The sequence below is a fragment of the Diorhabda carinulata genome, chromosome 10, assembly GCF_026250575.1.
Source record: "Diorhabda carinulata isolate Delta chromosome 10, icDioCari1.1, whole genome shotgun sequence".
Lineage (NCBI taxonomy): Eukaryota > Metazoa > Arthropoda > Insecta > Coleoptera > Chrysomelidae > Diorhabda > Diorhabda carinulata.
The window spans coordinates 10964170-10983880 of NC_079469.1; the positions used below are offsets into that span (position 1 = coordinate 10964170).

A 19711-nucleotide genomic window follows, 5' to 3' on the forward strand; every position below is an offset into this window, starting at 1 on the left:
GGGCTATTCGCAAATGCCATACTGTTGGTATTTCTGAGTGGAAATGATAATTTCAATTGTCACATACATCACAATTACTTCAAATAGTTGTGTAAACAGAAATGGCGAGTTGGAATGGTACTTCCGAATCAGGAATTTTAAGAAAAATTATTAAAACGGAAAACCATGACGAACTCTTAATATTTGGATATGCTTGCAAACTATTTAGAGATGACGAGAAAGCCCTGTATATCGATCAAGGAAAACACCTTATTCCCTGGATGGGTGATGAATCTCTAAAAATTGATAGGTTAGTAGTTATGATTTAACAGTGCATATAAATATTTATGAATAATTTTTTAGATATGATTGTCGTGGTGCCTTATCAGATCTAACAAAATATGAGGCCAGCAGAGAGGGCTATGATGCTACTAGATGGTTGGGACTTAGTGAAAAAGAAAGAAATGTTGAAGAATTATGTGATAAGGAAAGGTATCACTCTCTTTTAATTAATGAAGAAGAAGAACAAATGTATAAAGGTATAACTTGTTATTAGCTATTATTACTAATCGAGTAATTTATATGAGTGACTTTGTTATTGTAGAAGAGGAAATAAAAAGACAAAACACCAATACTTTCCAATATAGTTATGATGTACCCCAGAACCCTGAACTGAAAAAAAATGAAGATGTTCCAACAGTTGCTGAAGCTGAAGAAGAATACAATCCTCCACCTATTCTTGACCTACCAATAGATATTGAATGGGTAATGTATTAAACAGTGTTATTACTATAATATAAGAATCTTAAGTTCCCCATATTAACTATTTGATATAAATGTCTGTTTTAAACAATTCAAATATATATTCTTGGGTTTATAGGTTAATAAAATGATGTATAGTACTAAGCTGTATCTCATCACTTCTTATTAGGAGCATTTTCAAAATATTATTGAAATCTTTGAAGATGCATAGAACAGTATTAATGAAAAATTCTCCAAAATGTCAATAAAAATATAATATATATATATATATATATATATATATATATATATATATATATATATATATATATATATATATATATATTTTCCGAGTTTTCGAATACTTATGTATTCATCATCTGGAAAATAATCTATTAAGATTTCCGGTGATTTTTGATGTTAGTAAAGCTTGTAAAATTTTCTAATAAAATTATATATAAGTTGAGCTTTAGTCATATTCATATATTCATATGTTCATATTTTTAATATTTTACAAACCGTTATACTTAGTTATGAATTTATGAATAAATTTTATTTTAGCCTAAGACTGTAAAGGAGAATGCAAGGATAGAAAAAACTGCATTGTTTGTGAGCAAACAAGGACCACAGATGGAAATCCTTCTCAAGGCAAAGCAGGCGGATAATCCACAATTTTCATTTCTTAACCAAGATGATAAATTGTACACATTTTATAGACACATTTTATCGCTGTTTAAAAGTGGGAGGTATCATGGATATGAGGCCCACACTAAACATACAAATGGTAAGTTTAATAATTCATAACTATTTTCATGAAATATCTTCTGAACATTAGCTTTGGCTAGTTTCCATTTTACAAAGAAATTTCCTCAAATAATTCCCTGATACAGGGTGTAACCTCTTGTTAAAAATGCGTTCTCATGCATGAATATTTTGTCTAAAATTAGGAGAATTAGGATCACTATTACTTTATCACAGAGAGCACATACCCTTTGATTCATGAAGTATTCGTACTCACAATTGCTTAACAAATTATTAAAGGTAAAAAAAAATTATTATAAGCTACTAAAACAGTTAAACTTTCAATCAACAATACAGGAATTATTAAATGTACAAAAACTTTAGATTATTTTCTTCCAGAAACTGAACTTGAATTTCAAATGTTAGTATTGACTGATTTAATTCATCACAGCTTTTTTTTTTAAAGCCAGCTGCAGAAACTGTTTAAGCACAAACAAGATTAGTATCTTTGAATAGGTTGAATAGGTTTTACCAATACTTATAAAAAGAAGTTTTGGTTATTTTAAGTTCCATTTAAATTTATTTTTACCATCTCTCATCACTAGCAGGGAAGTTTACAACCCTTAATATTCAGTTTTAAAATGTTACTCTTTTTTAAGATAAGATAATAGCATTGTATAAGCAATCTTCAAGATACAGGAGATTGAAGAATAATCTATGTAATAAAAGCATTTTAAAAGTAAAAGTTGACTTAGTAACTTAGTCTTATTGATAATATTTTGCAAAATATATGTATGGGAGTGTACATATTATATGAGCCGGTCCAGAGTTATCTACCGTAACTTGTATAGCAATAACAACAGTACCCATTGGGTTTATTTACTTCTGAATAGATTAAACCTTTTAAAATGAATGTTATTCCAAATGATTTTATTATTGAGCTGATATTTATAGAGTGCATAATATAGAGTAATAAGTAATAATTAAAGCTGGTAAATTTTTGAAAAAGTAAGATTCTCTATTTTCTTCTATAAAATGTTGTATCTCCTATATTCAGTTATCCTACATAATTCTGTATCATTTTGTATTAATTTATAATGATGTAAGGTTGAGAAAATCTTGTTTCAGAAAACATATCAGAAAATTTGGACCATGATTCCAGCTCACACTATTTGCATCCAAGTTTGACTTCATCAACAGCAGCAGAACCGGTAGGTGTAACTCGTGTTATCATTATTCAATTTAACAAAGACACTTTTCTTGTAGTAATAAATATAAGTGAGTTTGTGTACATCAAGAGGGGTTTGAATAAAACATTTTTAGTATTAAGTTGTCTTATTACTTGTTTGGATTTACTAATGATTTAGTTTTTCTGTTTACAGGTGGCTAGTGACATGTGTGTGTTTTCATTTTTTTATTTACAGAGTCAACTATATGACGATTTGCTTCGACAAATGGAACCCAAGCTTTCTATATTTTTCAGTTTCATAAAATTTTAATTGCCAGATATATTTGCGCATCGCATTTAAATCTGAATCAGTTAATAATGTTATTGAAGCAATTTAAAAATATAAAGTAATAACAATTTTCATAAAAATCTAAATTTTATGAATTATAAATTTCATATAATGGGGATTATCACAGACAAATCTCAATTTACCTTTTCTTTATTTCATTAGATGAATCTAAAATATTGAAAGCAATTTAAATGGTGTCACAATATTTTTCAAAAACTCATAATTCATTAAAGGGCACTTTCATGGGGCATATGAATCGTTGAGGTTAAAAACATCACATCATCAATCTTAGCTCTTGAATTTTGTCAATCCAGCTATATTGATCTTATCCAAATAAACATCTGAACATTATGTACTCAATATATAGAAATTATAACAATAAATATTTGAAAAATTGGATATTAAATTATTATAACAGTTGACCTGAAATTATTTTTTCATATAATGTGATCAAGTGGTCTCACAGATATATCTCCAAATAATTTTTCATTTCAAGTCACAAAAATCAGAATATGTTTTTACGTGGATTTGAAAGTACCACAAAACTTAATGAACTGAGAGGGAAGATGAATAGAATCACAGTTCATTGGACTGCATATGATATTAGATATTTTACATTGTTATTCCTATATCCCACAACATATTTTCCAATAGCGTATATGAAAGCACTAACTTCAGTAGTATTGTGTAGGATCAAAACGTACTTACGAAGTACCATGAGTGAAAAAAGATTAAGTAATTTAGCAATATGCCATATTCATAAACACATATTAGATTCCTTGGATTTCGTAGCACTAGCTCAAGAATTTATAAATATAAATCGTAAATTTGAAAAAAGGTAAAAAATTTGAGAGTTAGCTTGTTGAGTCCTTGCCCAGTTCGTTATTTGATATTATTTCGATTCAAACTGTGTTCAGTGGTGTTTTCAACCAAAACAAAATGTATGTGTCCCATGAAACCATTCAAGTTTTTAAACACTGCTTGACTTAGAGCAATACAGGGTACTATGCAATCAAATGTCACTGAGATCAGCTGATCGATTGCTGCAAAATTTAGTCTCCTGAGGTTAATCTAACTTGTTGGTTCATATTTTTTATTGCTGAAAATTGTTTACCTCATTTTTAATTCTGCGGGGTCGGCAAGGGTACAGAAAAGAAAATGATTAGTGACAAGACAAGGTGCAATATTAATGCAATGCAAAATATCAGCCTTGCAAGAAATTGCATGCAGCTTCTTACTGCACCTTAGTTAGCAGGCTTTAAATTGAAAGAATTATTTATTTTGACACCATTTGCAATGCTGCAAAATCTTGCAAATTAATGATAAACTTCAATTCTGGGTTATTTCAATACATAGAATTTAAAATACAGAAAAAATTAAGGGATTGAAAACAGGATTCAAAGTCTACCGTTCGTGTCAAATTTATGTCATTTCTATAATTTTTAATATGACTGCTAAATGATACATGCGGGATTTATTTGAACATTTACATCTTCTAAACTATACGTTTTATCTACTTTTCGACTAATTGGAAATTTTCCATATTAATTATTTTTATCCTATATTGAATTAAAATTATATATTTCAATCCATTTGCTCTCTGATTCTTTTATGAGGTATTTGTCATTGATTTATAACAATTATTTTATAAGCAATATTCCTTAGCCTATAAATATTAGAATTTTTTTCAGGTTTTTTACATTCCATAAACCTAATATGAAGTGCTTTACATTACTTTTTAAAATAAGTTATTATTTTTTGTTTTATTAATTAAAATTTCTAGAACCTTTGGGGTTATTGATACTAAGCACATTATTTACTCTATCACTACACCAACACACATACTCACTACACCCACACTTGTGAGTGTAGGTGTAGTGGTAGCATAAACAGTGTGTTCAGTACGTTGTATTAATATTTATACGCTCTTTTATTAATATTTGTTCAAAACAAATATTTCATTGTTTCATTTTATCAATATTTATGGGCTCGTTTTGATTGAAATTTTCCAATCAAAATTATTTTTGATGAATTACACTTTTACACATACTAAGTTAAAGTTTACTGTTTACACTACCACTACAACCAATACTGTAATTGTGAAAGTTGGTGTAGTGGTAGAAAACAGTGTTTATTTGATACTATTTTTTTCCTGCATAAACTTTTCAATATAATTTATGGAATGAAATTAATATAGATGAGATTAGATATTCTCTACCAAATACAGAAAATCATCACGGAATATTTTGTTCCATTTTCATGGTTTTAGATGTACGAGGTTTGATTAAAAAAATATAGTGAAATATTTTTTATAGTTGCATATATTTGAACTACTATGTATCATACACTATTGTGTTGAGACAAACTTTGACAAATTTGAATATCTTAAGATTTGTCGGTCTGTTACTTCAGCTGCTTTAGTAGGATAGTTTTTGCAATATCTGTCTTGTAACATCGATCATGTTGAGCCTTGTTTTATGTTGAAAAAAAGTTGAAAAACAAATGAATCTGCATTTTAGAGATTATTTACTAATAAGATCAGTGCCAAATTTGCTCTGAGACTTCTTACTCATGATGAAATAGAAAAATTTCATTCCAATTTGCGTGAAATTGGAGGATCGATATAGATTTAACTGTCAAAAAAACACTGAAAAACAGTGTTAAACATTAACCTAACAAGGCCTTTCAATCCAAAGCATACATCAAGGACATTGTAATCGTTTTCTTGGATTGTGATGGCATAATGCAATCACAACTCATTGCAAAGGGGACAACTAAACTGCGTGACTACCGGATTTATATGAATCAAAAAGGAAATATTTTGACATAATTCTTGATATTGATTAGGCATCGACAAAGCAGATTAAAGACATTCCACAAGATGCCTTTCAAAAATGTTCCCATATCAATATTGCTGGTCAATGTATTTCAATTCAAATGTTTTTTTTCCTTTTTTCACTTTGTTTTTGATAAAATAATTGACTATACTTTTTTATCACGTCTCGTGTAACAAATTTATAAATTTGATCGTTTCATCCCGTTGGATCTCTCGATTAACTACTTACTGCAATAACTGTTCTTCAGATTTTCACTTAGATGTAGTCGATCTTCACAATTCTTGCCTCGTATTGTTTATTTATGTAAAGTATTTCTTTTCTTTTTTCACTATATGAATATACGTCTTCCAACTGAGTTGGTTTTATTCTTGGAGTTGTAAATAATTTTCATCTACAATGGCTACATATCTTATATGTCAATGTATTAATTATTTATTGTCTTTCAAGCAATTGCCTCAATTACAATTTCAACTTTTATTGAAATTGTTAAGTATATCTTTAATTTCACTTTTGATAATATATCATTTATATTTCTTATATATTTCAGTTAAAAGGAATAAATGAGTCTAATCTTCAATTTTTAATTTCTATAATGAAATATATAGTAGAAAAAAAATTTATATTTGCATAATGAATATATATAGTCCTCTGTCCTTTTCCTGTCTTTGGAATGGTAATACATAAAGAGATTTTGAAACTTAAACAGTTGTAGTCTTCTAGTGATGACACTTGATGTAATTATAATACATGAAGTCATGATATGCAACAATACTTTGTTTTAGAACATCAATATTATCATGTTCAATAGCGTGTATCAGGTGGTTGGGCTATTGGGCCTCATAGTCTAATCATACAATTACCTCCACACTATTACTGATTCAATTGATGAATAGAAATTTGGAGAAGGGCGATCCATTTGACGACTACATCATGTGTCATCACTAGTTGGTAGAATTTGAAAGTAAATCTTGATATAATTAATTTTGAGATGTGATTTGATCATAGCGGCAAATAAACTTGATGCCTTCACAATCAATACTACATTTTTTAATCATCAAAAAATGCGTAGGTATTAGCGGTTTTGCTCCCAGCCGATCTCACCTTTGTTCAAAAGTAACTTAATTTATTGTCAAACAGGCGGCTACCACTGCCATTACCATACCCCAGATTCCATACAAGCCGTCAGTGAACTGCGCTTATAGTCAACTGGTAAATCGTATACAGGGTAATCAAGCTGAGACACAAGAGACGCCCAAGATGCCGGATTATGCGCAGATGACCTACGAACAACAGCAATACTACCAGTATTACTATGTACAGCAGTATTTTGAGTATTATAAGCAATTGGCTTTACATCAACAAGGACAAGCTGGAAATCCAGGTAAATAATGAAAGTATCTTTCAAATAAAAATAAAATTTATTTCGGTTTCTTATTTCTTAGACGCTTTTATACGTTTTTGTTCATCAATTGTTTTTATTTTAAATCTCTTCCGATTAAAAATTAGATTTTGAAATAAGTAAAAACTTGATCTCTTCTTCTTGATTTTCTTCTAGTTTTCTTGATATTCTTCTTTTATCTACATTCATAATAATATAAAATTATTTCATTCGTTGCTTTGAGACCTCACCGTATGTTCAAGTAATTACGTTCATTCATTTTGGGCTGCAAACTTTTTCTTTAACATTTATTTCACTTATTTTTTCTCTTTTTGGGCTCCATGGGTTTTAATTTCGGCTTACAACTAGCCCAGCTTTTGAATTACACACAGTATACCAACTGTGCTTAGTAGTGTGATGCCGCTATAATTTCTGCATTCACTTAGTATATCAGAAAAATTATGACAGTTTGCTAGTCTTCTGGTAACACATCTATTCTCAGTATCTCGTTTATTATAGTTCTAAAATATTCTAATATTAAGTTATTTCCAGCTTAAAAGAGTATGATTAACGGATCAGCTGGGCTCTCCAGTATCGCAGCGAGAAAGGGGTACACAATAGATCCTTCGGGTCGCAGTGTATACAATACCCCAAAATTCATACGTACATACCTACATATTTTCTGCTTTGAGTCTGTCCACTGGTAGGACTCTTTTCCTAGTGCTCTTTCCCACCTTCATTTTTTGCATTACTTTTATTAATTCTTCTTCTGTTTTATGTTATCTCTTGTTCCTCTGGATCAACCAGTATGGTTTTCTGTTACTTTGTCTTTCTTCGCCTTCTAACAATTGTTTAAAATATCGTTTCTGTCTTTCCAAGATTTCTTCTTCCGTCATAATATATCAATCTTGTACATTGTGTAAAGTTGTCACTGGACAGCTATGCAAACAAACTATATAGACACATAATGCGTGGTAGCCGTTTGATATCCTCCAGATGATTATGATGGGTAAAGTTGAAGGTCCTAGAGGGATTGGAAGGAAACAAGCCTCTTGGTTAAATAATATTAGAAAATGGACTGGGATACGATAAGCAAGACAGTTATTTGGACTAGCTCAAGATAGACAGATTTTGCAATGCTGATCGCCAACGTCAAGGGGACTTGATACGGCACGCTAAGAAGAAGAAAGTTGTCTTTCTTTTGCTCTTAACTGATCTTTTTTGTTGTTATACCACATGCTTTTTCTGCTCCATTCAATATTGTATGTTAGGTTTGCATTTAGGTATTTTTGATATTTGACCTTGGTTCGTTTCTCTTTTTATTTATTTATTAGTATTTATTATTTAAACATGTTAATCACACTATCTACGACACACTAATGCAGCTTATAGAATGCTTCTGTTATTTACTACATTGTCTTTTTCAAATTTCTAGGTGAATTTATCCCACCGGCAGATTTCCAAAACTTAGATCCATCACTTCAAACTTATATCCAACAAATAGGCTACAACCAGTACCTTCAATATCACCATCAGTCGAATAATTCGTATGTTCAGACAGCAACTAAGGCAAATGAAGGCGCTAATAGTACAGTAACCCAATCTCCTCAATATGTGCCAGGTACTAAACTAGTAGAGGAAGAAAGGACGGTTACAATAGTCAAAGAAAGAAAAGAAGTTGAGCTGAACAAGCCGTTATTGTCACTTGCCGCTTATGGATCAGGATCTGACAGTGAGTCGGAAGATAGTACGGAAAGTGATGATAAAACTGTTATAAGAATTGATAAAGTTGAAGTAGAATCTTATCCTGTCCCTACAGATGAAACTAAAATCGTTATAGACAAAATGGCACTGTATGTTTCAAAAAATGGGGAACAATTTGAAGAGATCGTCAAAACTAAGAATGATCCTAGGTTTGACTTTTTACATAACACTCATATTTTTTATAAATATTATAAAGAAACTCTTAAAGGGTTTACGAACGAGAATACAGAAAACGGGCAGCAAGATAAAGAGGAAAAAGACGAAAAGGACGTAAAAAAGACGCAAAAGGAGAAAAAAGAGAAGAAAGTAATCGGTAAATATTGTCCCTTTTCTAAATACTAATAATTCACACTTATCGAGGTACAAAACAAATTTTAACCTCAGAAAACGTCTTATCAATTAACAGGATTTTTTTTGTTTTATATACTTTGAAATCATCTTCAAAGAACAAACATTTTAAATTCTTCCAGCATCTAAAGCCAAAAATTTCAGTGGCTTCAGTGGATGCTGAACACACTGTTTACACTACCACTACACCAACACACACAACAATTGCACTGTCTAACACGTGTTGCGATAACCAAGTTATCGTCTTCAGAGACTGTGTTTATTTTCAGTTATCGAAACACGTGTTAGACATAAGAACATTAATTCTGGAATATTTCTTTACATTACTTCTCTTACTACTACTACCGCTGGCACTACGGCCCTCAAAGAGCCTCGGCCTCGTCCACCATATTCCTCAAGTCATCACGCTCTAAGTCTAGGCGTCTCCACCCCCTCACGCCTAGTTTCCGAAGATCTTCTTCGACATCATCCAGCAATCATTTTCGCGGTTACCCAGCCAGTCGCTAGCCCTCGGGCTTCTGCCGGTATGCTTTGCGTACGCCCTGCTCTTCAGGCATACGTTCCAAGTGACCAAGCCATCAGAGTCTAGCCCTCTTGACTTCTATCACCAGGCTGGATGTTTGTCAAGATGACTTTAGTAATCGTTGGAGACTACTCACATTACTTCTCTTACATATATTAATATCGTTTGTGACGAGTCTTATTAGCACTGGCTTTTGCATATGCTATCTATTTGAGAGGAAGGTGGCCGCAGCTTTTGTATTCAAGAACGTACTGTGATCAATAGCTTGATAATTAAGAAACTGTGATATGTTTGATGTCGAAGGTAATGATACCTTTTTTTCTTTTCGACAATAATTTCATTTTTCCCAAAAAAAATGTAATGTTTCCAATTCAATGAAATTTGAGAAGAAATGAGAAGTTGAAAATCTATCAATTTATACTATCGGAAGTAATATTCTTTATTGAATATATGTAAAACATAGTGTAACACAAAGTATGTGAATGTATGTTATATGAAATTTTTTTTAATGGTACTAAAATTTTTTCAGCTCCGGTAAGTTTTTCCATAAAGAAAACAAAAGAAGAACCTTCAAAAGAAATTAAAAGTGCTTTACCAGTAGAAGAAAGTAGTGATGAAGAACAGTCGAATTCAACTTTAACGACTCCAGAGAAGCCCAAATCTCCTGTATTGCCTTCTACCCCTTCAGTTACCGTTTGGAGAATTGGCGGTGAAGTACCAAAAAAGATTATACCAGAAAAAATAACAGTATCCGTTGCTGAAAATACCGAAGAAGTTAAACAAATAGAAGAAGATAAGAAAAATTCTATTTTAAGTGAAGAAGATCCTATTCTAGAGATGATGGAATTAACAGATGGTTTGGAAGAGAAAAAAGATGTCAAAAGAGGTAAAAAATAGTCTGATCTTTCTAGGTTTAAAAATTGAAGTTTATTCACTAAATTGTAATAAAACTTTTTGTCATCATTACCATTTTATTCACCATTTTTCGTTTTTTTTTAGTATTAGAAAACTCTTTGTCACCTCAACATCTTAGGGTATATAAAGTTATCAATTTTTTTCTTATATACTATATATAAGTGAAATGTGGTAGCAGTTGAAAATTATAAATATAACAAATTATTTTTCTATAAGTGTCCCTGTCAAAATAGCCTATTATTATCTATATTCTCTTATTTTTTGTGCTCATTTTTTTTTAATTAAGTACAACAAATGAACAACAAAGCAAATCAAAGACAAATCCTCCCTCATACCTGTTCACTAGGCTATAGCAAAGTGGAGTGAAAATGTCGAACAGTAAAGTTTAAAAGCGAAGTTAAATTGAGTTTATATTGTTTATGAATCAAAATTATATTTTATTCGAATTTTATTGATTATGATTAGAAAAATCAACAAGCTAGAAAACAAATTTAAGTTCATATTGAACTCTTCAATTCATTATTATGCGAGTGGAGAAGAAAATACTTGAAAGATGATATTTTCCTCTTCTAATAGTAAAAAATTCAATAATTTTTTCAATTCATTGATTAAAGAAATTGGAAATTAGTTCATGTGCACAAAAATTTATGTTCAGTTTGAGCTATATGATTTATATTAACTAATTTTTTATTTTACAGCAGAAGATAAAATAAAAGACAAGCTAGCAGCAGCCGCTAGAGAGAAACTTGCTTCAGTTACTCGAGACAGAGCTCTTCAGTTAGAAAGAAAAAAGAAAGCAGCCGCCTTTCTGAAACTAAAATCAGTCGAAACCAATCACAAACCAATCGAAATCAATTCTGAAGATAGCCATAATTCCGATAAAGAAAAATCACCCCTTAGACGAGATTCTAAAGACTGCATTGAAATAATAGAAATAGATTCAGAAGATTCTCCTCCCAAGAAGAAGAAACATAAGAAAGATAAAGACAGACATAAAGATACAAAGTACAGTCGGTCTAGAAGTAAATCAAGAGAAAAACGGAAAGAAAGAAAAAAGGATAGGGATAGAGGTAGACGTAGAAGTATCGATACTGATGAAGAAGAAGAATATAGAAAAAGGAAAGAGAGAAGGAAAAAGTCACATAGGAGGTATAATAATCCTTTTTAGCTGATTATTTGTGTTTTTTCGTCAAGAAACTCATGCTTTCTCAATGGCAGGTGGTAAGAAACTCTTATTTCCTTGCCCTCTGTCTACCTACTAAAATCTCGCGTCTTTCCTCTTGCTGTTCGACTAATTTTTTTATTTGCGTTATTCTTTCCACATATTTCACGAAAATATGCCAGTGTTGTATTTATGTATGTAGATATTGGGGTGTCATATACACTGCGACCCAAAGGATACATTGTGTCCCCCTTTCTTGCTGCCACACTGAGGAACTCAGTGCTTACAGCTGATCTTTAAACCCAATCCTTCTAGAAAGTTCATAATGTAGGATGGCTCTAGCTGCCGGGTGTAGTTCTCTGGGGTTCTATAGTGTCTCACACTTCGAGAGAATGTGGATAGAGGCTTCGTCCTTTGAGACGACTGTGCCCTGATAGGACTCCTGTTTGTATTAGTAGGTTTTTTTTACTTAGGTTGATACATTCTTTACCGGTCTCAGCCCCTGTAGGATGTCCCAATAATTGGTTTTGCTCCTCTTTCTAATGCTTTTTTAATTGTTGTGTAGCTAATACTATAGAAGGGTATGTCTGCCCCTGTTTTAGCGAGCTTATCAGCTATTTCATTTTCATTCACTCCAGTGTGTTCCGGAATCCAGTGTAGGGTAACTTTATTTTTCTTGCCTAGCTTGTTCAATTTTTCTAGGCAATCACAAACGAGCTAGAATTTTATGATGATGGATGATGATCTCCTGTTTGCGATAGTTCCTCTCTAGATTGAACTAGACACATTTTTCACTTTCATAAATTTCTGCTTGAAAAATACTTGGAGTGCTGCTGGGCCCGTATGCTCCTATTCCAGTTCTATCTGCTGCTTTGAATCCGTTTACATACCATTTAATGGCATTTCTGTTCATTTCTTGTATGGTGTTTCGATCTCATTTACTTCTAAAGCTTAGTTTTAAGGTAAATTTTTTGTCAAAACTAAACTTTTTTAATGCATTGTGATTCCGTCTCTAAATGATGTTTTTTCTGCCACACTTTCCAGTAGTATGTGAAGAGGTGAGAGATTTGGAATCACTTTAAGTGCAGCTGTTGGACATGATTTCACGGCCCTGGTCACGCATATGCAAGCCAGTGTTTGTACATTCGAGATATTGTTCCTCGTGGTATTCAAACTAGTTCTTGATCTTCCTTAGCATTATTCAAGTACCTTATAAGCATTTTATGTATATAATGCTGACATTAGAGTATGGTATGCTGGGCATATACAAGCTGGATTTCTGTATTTATATTACATCAATATTTAGGTGTTAGTCATTTTATTCTTTATTCAGGTTTCACTAGCCTTATCATTCTTTTATAATTTGTTCCTTTATTTTCGTTGTTCTTAGAGATTCAGCTCTATGCTTCCAGTTTAGAACCTTTTTCCTTATCAATTAGTATATTGGCAGTTTGCTGATTATAACTTGTAGGGCTTTGTAAAGATTATCTTGGATTCTCTCTAGAAGTCCTCTATTTATGGCCCATACATTGTAGTTGAATTCGTACTCCATATAATAGCAGTATCTTGCCAAAACTTGGTCCATTAATTTTAGACATTATTAGTTGTTATTAGTAGCCACTTTTGTGGCCCTTTCGGCTTTTCTCTCCTCATAGGTTCTTAAAACTCAACATAATTGAATTATTGAAATAACAAATTAGGGGTTGATTTTCCTTAGGAACGTATTAAAACAAATTTCATATTTATTTTTTAGGAAACATTCAAAAACTCGACACGAAGGAAGAAGTAAAAGGAAATCCAGAAAACGACATCAAAAATCTGAATCCCGGAGCTCTGACAGTACTGACAGCGTATTGTGACAACGTCTCTGAATTATTAGTAATAAGGTTATTTGTTTATTCAATAAATATGAAGGACATTGTGCTAATAAACAAAATATTTCTCAAGATATCTTAAATTTATCTAAGTAGTGTTGAAGGTTATAGCCAGATCTTTACTTCTGTCATACAGCTGTAAATAACTAGGATGATATGAGGAAACAGTGTTGTTGGTCTTGTTGATATTGTAATTTTAATTTTGTGAATGTATATGTAGTATTTGAAACAAAATATTGTGTTCATTTTCACGAAAAATCATTCTTCAAACTTATTAAAAAATTCTTAAAGTGATTTTGTTAACTGTTATTAAATTGGTCTAATTGATCAGCATCCATACAAACTTAATACACGAATTCAAAATATAATGTGGAACTGAGTGGAAACTTTCTTTTATGAAAAGTTATAAGAAACTCATGAATTAATAAAAAACATTTTGAATCAAATGGAATTGCTGAAGTATTATTTAATGTTAAAAATTAAATCAAAAGTTAAAAATCAAAAATCTCCAAAGAATGAATCCATTGAAAATAAAATAATTTAATCAATGTTAGCTTACAATCATAGCATTCATTCACACATAAATAGAAGAGTTGCTTGAAAAGTTTCATTTTAAGCCTATCCGATCTACCCCTTTCTCCTCAAAATGAAAATCTATCCTGAAAGTGAAACTTAGGGTTAGGAAACAGGAAAAAGTCTCTGGGGGCTGGAAATGATATGCAGTGGGAAGTCAACCAATTTGAATGGCAATTCATGAATTTTAGTCATGGCAATCACTGAAGTGTGAGAAGGTGCGTTGTCCTGTTTGCAAAGTATTTCCTTTTTCTTCAAATGATGTCGCTTTTTTGCAATTTCTCACTCTATCTTATCAAGCGATAATCCGTGACACTCTGATGTTATTGTTTTACCTTTTTGAAGATGTCTATCAACGCAACCCGATATGACTATACTTTTTCGGAGTAGGCTTGCCCAAATCTATGTCTTGATCATTTTTTCGTTTCAGGAATGTAGTTGTGGATCCAGGTTTCATCTACAGTTATGAATCGACGCAAAAAATCCGTCTCATTTCACTTAAACCACGATATTGAGGCCTAAGAAATGTAAATTCGAATATAATTTTGGCCAAAGTGGCACCCATCGTGTGGATAGCTTACGCATTCATTATTCATCAATCAGTATATGGAAATGCGTTATTTTAATATGCCGTTTACGTCTTCTATCTTTCTAACCTTAATCCGACAATGTTCCAGTACCATTTGGTGAACTTTTACGATGATAACGCTGGTTTTTAGTTTTTAGCTGTCCCGGCGTATTTCCTTTCAACTTATATTGTTAAGTGGTGACATTTTCAAACAAATAATCCTCGTAGTAAAGCACATCTCAGTATTGAAATATATATAAAGTGGTGGCCCAAATCATAAATACAAAATTAAATATACAATAATTCATGTGAAACATAATTTATTTCAATAAAAATAAATCAGATTCTGTTCACAATAAAAATTGAAAAATTAAAAAACGAAAAATATACACAACTAAATACGAGGCTATTGAAAGCCAACTAACATTGAAACACGCACAACTTCAGGCAAGATTATGATAATGTCTGCCATCTTCATTCAATCGAGTAATTATTGACTCGAGTATGATGTTGAATTGGTTGACCTACATTTTTGTTGCATCTTGTATATGTGCTTGAAACTATAACAGTCAGAAATAAGTTTCCCAATAAAGAATTTTATAATTATATTTGTAAATTATTTATTATCATTTTGTATATAACGGATTTGTAGAAAAAATTAAGTCAATAAAACAATTTTATATTAAAGGCAGTGTTTGATTGCATACCAACCTCTAAAAAGTAACACTTTTTGTCAGTATCACAAACACTATAGTACGCTTTATCAAAACAAGGCTTCAATCTACTAATTTACTAAAATATGGCTAAGTATCGGTCCTAGTACATCGTCAATATACTGATGAAGTTCTAAGCACTTTTGTTTAGTATTCACATCATTACTGCTTCCCCAAATGACCACTCCATCGATATTGCTCTTTGATATTACGGTAAAAAGATTTAACAAATCTTCCTAAAAATAATAGGACATGTTAAAGCATATTAACGCTTTAAATGTAGTTTTTGGAGAGAATTACAAACAAGTACAAAATTTCAAATTCATAGCTAGTGAGAGTAAACAATTAGAATTAAAATATTAAACACAAACACAATATTTTCTATATACTGCCCCTTTCGGTTAAGACATTTTATTGGTACATTCAATTCTATTGGTTATTTTGTTGATTTGGATACTACAATGATGAAAACATCAGATTTGTTCTGATGAGTCTTATCCAGTGAGAAGAATGTTCATTTAAGGTCTGGTTAGTTTCTTTTTAGTCTTCGGTCATCTCTTCCTTGCACCGATAGTTGGAGTAGGGGACTACTACTTGATTCCAGCCTTTCGAAATGTATTTGGCTTCTTTGTTGTATTTTTGTACTGTTGCAGTTACAAGGTCTTCATGTATCATCTGGTTTGAAACGTTCTAGAGAGCATCAAAAGTTACCCGTAGAATCTTAGATTGTGCCTTTTGTACAACGGCTATACTCGATTTGCTTCCCCATAAGTCCAGATTGGAATGATGGTAGTCATGTACAACTTCTGCCTAGCAACCAATACAATTCTGTTCAGTTTAATTTGGCATCTAAGTGCATTCCTAGATATTTAATGCAAGATTATTGTGGGACTTCTACGTTGTTGATGTATATTCAAGGATATTATTTTCTTAGTGTAAAAGTTATGTGTTGCGATTTGATACGGATTGTTGACCATTGGGCATGAGCCGCCCCTGGCCTTCAGATAGTAGTGTGGAATTATTAATTTCCTCAAACATGGTCATACATAATCACCCATTAAAAGTTCATAATGTTCGAATGTATAATTTAGAAAATATAATTATATAAAAGTTCCGATTTTGCAAATTTAAAGGCATATAAAACTCAGAAACGAGGGATCGTATGAGAAAAAGCATTATTTTCACGTCTTCTATTACCTCCTGAATTTATAAGCTTAAATGTTATTAACATATGAATCTATGATATTTTTTTTTATTTTAACTACTTACCTTGGATAAAAATTTGTTTGTGTCTTGGTACTTGAACCAAAAATATAGAATGATGTTTTTTCTAACGTTCAAACTATTTCTTATTCTAATCGATTCATTAATTCTTCCTTTAACCATTTTAATTTTATCAACCATTGAATAACTTGAGTTTCCTATATAAACTGACGGGTAAAAATTGTCTGTAAGCTGGAATAACCATTTTAGTCTGAAAAATAAATTCCTGTTATGAATATACTCATACAGAGTAGCCATTTAGGACTCCATACCTCCCGTACTAGTAGATTGAACAAGAAAAATATTTTTAAAACCACATTATTGTATAGAGTGCTGAAGCTTCATTCAAATTTCAAAAAGAAACATTAAGTGTGTCATATTTCAAAGGTAGCAACAAAGTCTATTTCAAATTAGGTATTGCTCATAGTTTGTTGCAGATTGAAACTGTTATTGGTGAAAAACTGTTTGAATTATCATTATATTAAAAACATACTCTTCCAGAGTGTCCATTAAAAGAACTCGATATATATTTTCATTTTAATCTGTCTCCTATATAATTTAGTCTTTTTCTCACCCATACAGGGTATCAATTTGAAAACGCACCATACCTAATACACTTCAAAAATATGCACAGTTAAGTCACATTTATTTTTAAGTTGGAATGCCTATAGACTGATTTTCCATTTAATTACATCAACTCTTCAGTGGGTACGGACACAAATAACCCCTCAAATATAAAATGAAAATGAGGTTCACTTATACATTATTCAAGTACCTCTTTAAAAATAGTAAATACTTTATATTTCTTATGAGTACTTTTGGAGAAATGAACCAAAACCGTGAAGATATTTCATGTGTTTTATTCCTCGTGCTGAACCGACTGAATTCTACTTCCAAATTACTGATTTAACTTATAACAAATCAAATTACGAGTTGTATATTATTACCTATAACAATGGTGGTATAATAGTGGTGACCACTTCAAAATAGCTTTCAAGAGGGCCCTAATAGGACAAAGTCTTTTACCGTGACATGAATATTTGAAAGAAAATACACATTGGCTTCTCTCTACAAAAACAAAATCTTTTTATAAGTTTTGTAACACTTTTGTAAACTACTTTGTTCTGTGTTGAAAATATATTATTTGTTTTGGATTCCAAAAGGATTGGAAAAATTAAGAAATTCTTTCCAAACCAAATTATTTTTCGAATAATATTTATCTTGTTCAATTTGTGAAATTTCTTACGTAATAGGTGATGAATCACACCCCAAGAAAGTCGTTACAGTATAGGTTTAATAATGTTATTGTGTTCTAACAATTTTTATTAATATAAATATGAATCTAGTTGAAAAATATTGAAACACGTTTCATATAAAAAATCTCCACTTTCTGAATAAAATTATGGACTTCTTTTACCACTACCCCTACTCGTATATTCGAATGGAATCATAGCATGTGATATCGCGCTTCAAATGATTCAGAATTCTATATTCAATAAGATTTTCGTCTACGATTATATCGACAATTTCAATAGTCTAAAACCTTATCTGAAAAAAAAGTACCTATGTATCTATTGCTGACTTTGTCTTTTAAACATTAATGAAATGTTACAAGGGTACATCATTTAACAGCCAAGAACATTTTCTTAGCAACTAAGGAGAGAGAGAGAGAGAGAGAGAGAGAGAGAGAGAGAGAGATTCGTTGGTTAAAGTTTGGTAGGATAAGGAGGATTGTTGTAAGGAATGTGGTTTGTTTGAGTAGGCCCTGATATAAGAATAGCTCCTCTGCAGGGCTGGGGTTGTGGTGGTTTCGTTGGGTTGTTTGCCTAACTATTTCTAAGGGGGATTTTGACCGAAGAAAACGAAGTGGAGCTTAGAAGTAAAAACGGCTCTTCTCGGTTTGTTTATTTTATTTTTGGGTTTTTTGGAATTTTGTGTTTTTTTTGTTTATTTTAAATTTAATTTGAGGTTGCGGCTGCGGCTGTATTATTCCCTCTCATCGGCCATTTGGCTGGAGAACTGGTTCACCAGGTTGCAGGGAGCAACTAAGGAGTATAGAATGTCAAAATACATTTTTCTTAGCGAAACCAATCGTATATGTGTGGTATTGTAGACACGACGTTGGGTGTTTTAGACACAACAATATGTCATTTGTCAGGATGATGAAAAAGACGACATTTCCTGTCCGAATTACGTCGATAACGCCTGGTGTACTTACTTGTATTAGTAATAAATTCATTATTAAGTATATTTTTATCATTATTCAAGTAATAACATAACATTTGGCGACGAGAAACCTTCGACTCACAGCGGAAAAATTACAATGTTATTGCTGGTGGTACAGAAGTCGCGCCGAACAAAACAATAGAAGCTTTACTTTGTCTTATTGGACAAGATACATATAAGATTTTTAGGGATCTCTGTACTCCTTCAAAACTCAGCCAGAAGACATATAACCAATTATGTGCACTCTTGAAAATGCAATTCTCACCCACAACATGTGTCTTTAAATAAAATTTAAAAGCTACATTATTAGACAATGAAAATGAAACACAAGCTGAAAGTTTAATAATTAGCAGATATCTATATTGAATTACAGAAATTTAATCCACTGCTCAATAAAAGAAACACCATTCAAATTGATGACAGGTAGAAATGTAAAAACATTTGATCTTTTGAAACCAAATAAGAGTCACAATTTACAATTGGGAGGTGTGTATTAGGATTTTAAAGAGGGAGGAAAGGTTATGATGAGAGATTATTAACATAAAAATGACAGCTACCATTAAAAAGGTACTAGGTTTAAAAAATTACA

General features: G+C 31.4%; 2 protein-coding genes across 19 annotated transcripts in view; one reads left to right on the forward strand and one right to left on the reverse strand.

Annotated features, from left to right (window-relative positions):
• LOC130898429 (splicing factor, suppressor of white-apricot homolog) lies at positions 1–15607 on the forward strand. Of its 2 annotated transcripts, none has more exons than XM_057807723.1 (10): positions 1–289; positions 343–518; positions 584–744; positions 1282–1504; positions 2590–2672; positions 6953–7196; positions 8629–9270; positions 10358–10714; positions 11442–11892; positions 13659–15607. In XM_057807723.1, exons 1-10 carry the CDS (start codon positions 102–104, stop codon positions 13762–13764), a joined length of 2631 nt encoding a protein of 876 aa, XP_057663706.1. In that variant the 5' UTR covers positions 1–101; the 3' UTR covers positions 13765–15607. The 2 variants fall into 2 exon arrangements, with proteins under 2 accessions (XP_057663706.1, XP_057663707.1); XM_057807724.1 differs by having other exon boundaries at positions 11445–11892.
• Positions 15224–19711, reverse strand: part of LOC130898430 (hyaluronidase-like) — a 25679-nt gene continuing 21191 nt past the window's right edge. For 11 of the 17 annotated variants that reach the window (XM_057807731.1, XM_057807739.1, XM_057807730.1 and 8 more), the window contains 3 exons: positions 16903–17107; positions 15632–15869; positions 15224–15480 (listed from right to left, as the gene is read on the reverse strand). In XM_057807731.1, coding sequence (XP_057663714.1) covers positions 15705–15869; positions 16903–17107 — 370 coding nt within the window. In that variant the 3' untranslated portion in view covers positions 15224–15480; positions 15632–15704. Of the gene's footprint in view, positions 15870–16902; positions 17108–19711 lie in introns of all 17 variants that reach the window. The other 6 variants (XM_057807741.1, XM_057807727.1, XM_057807725.1 and 3 more) reach the window with 1 other exon arrangement.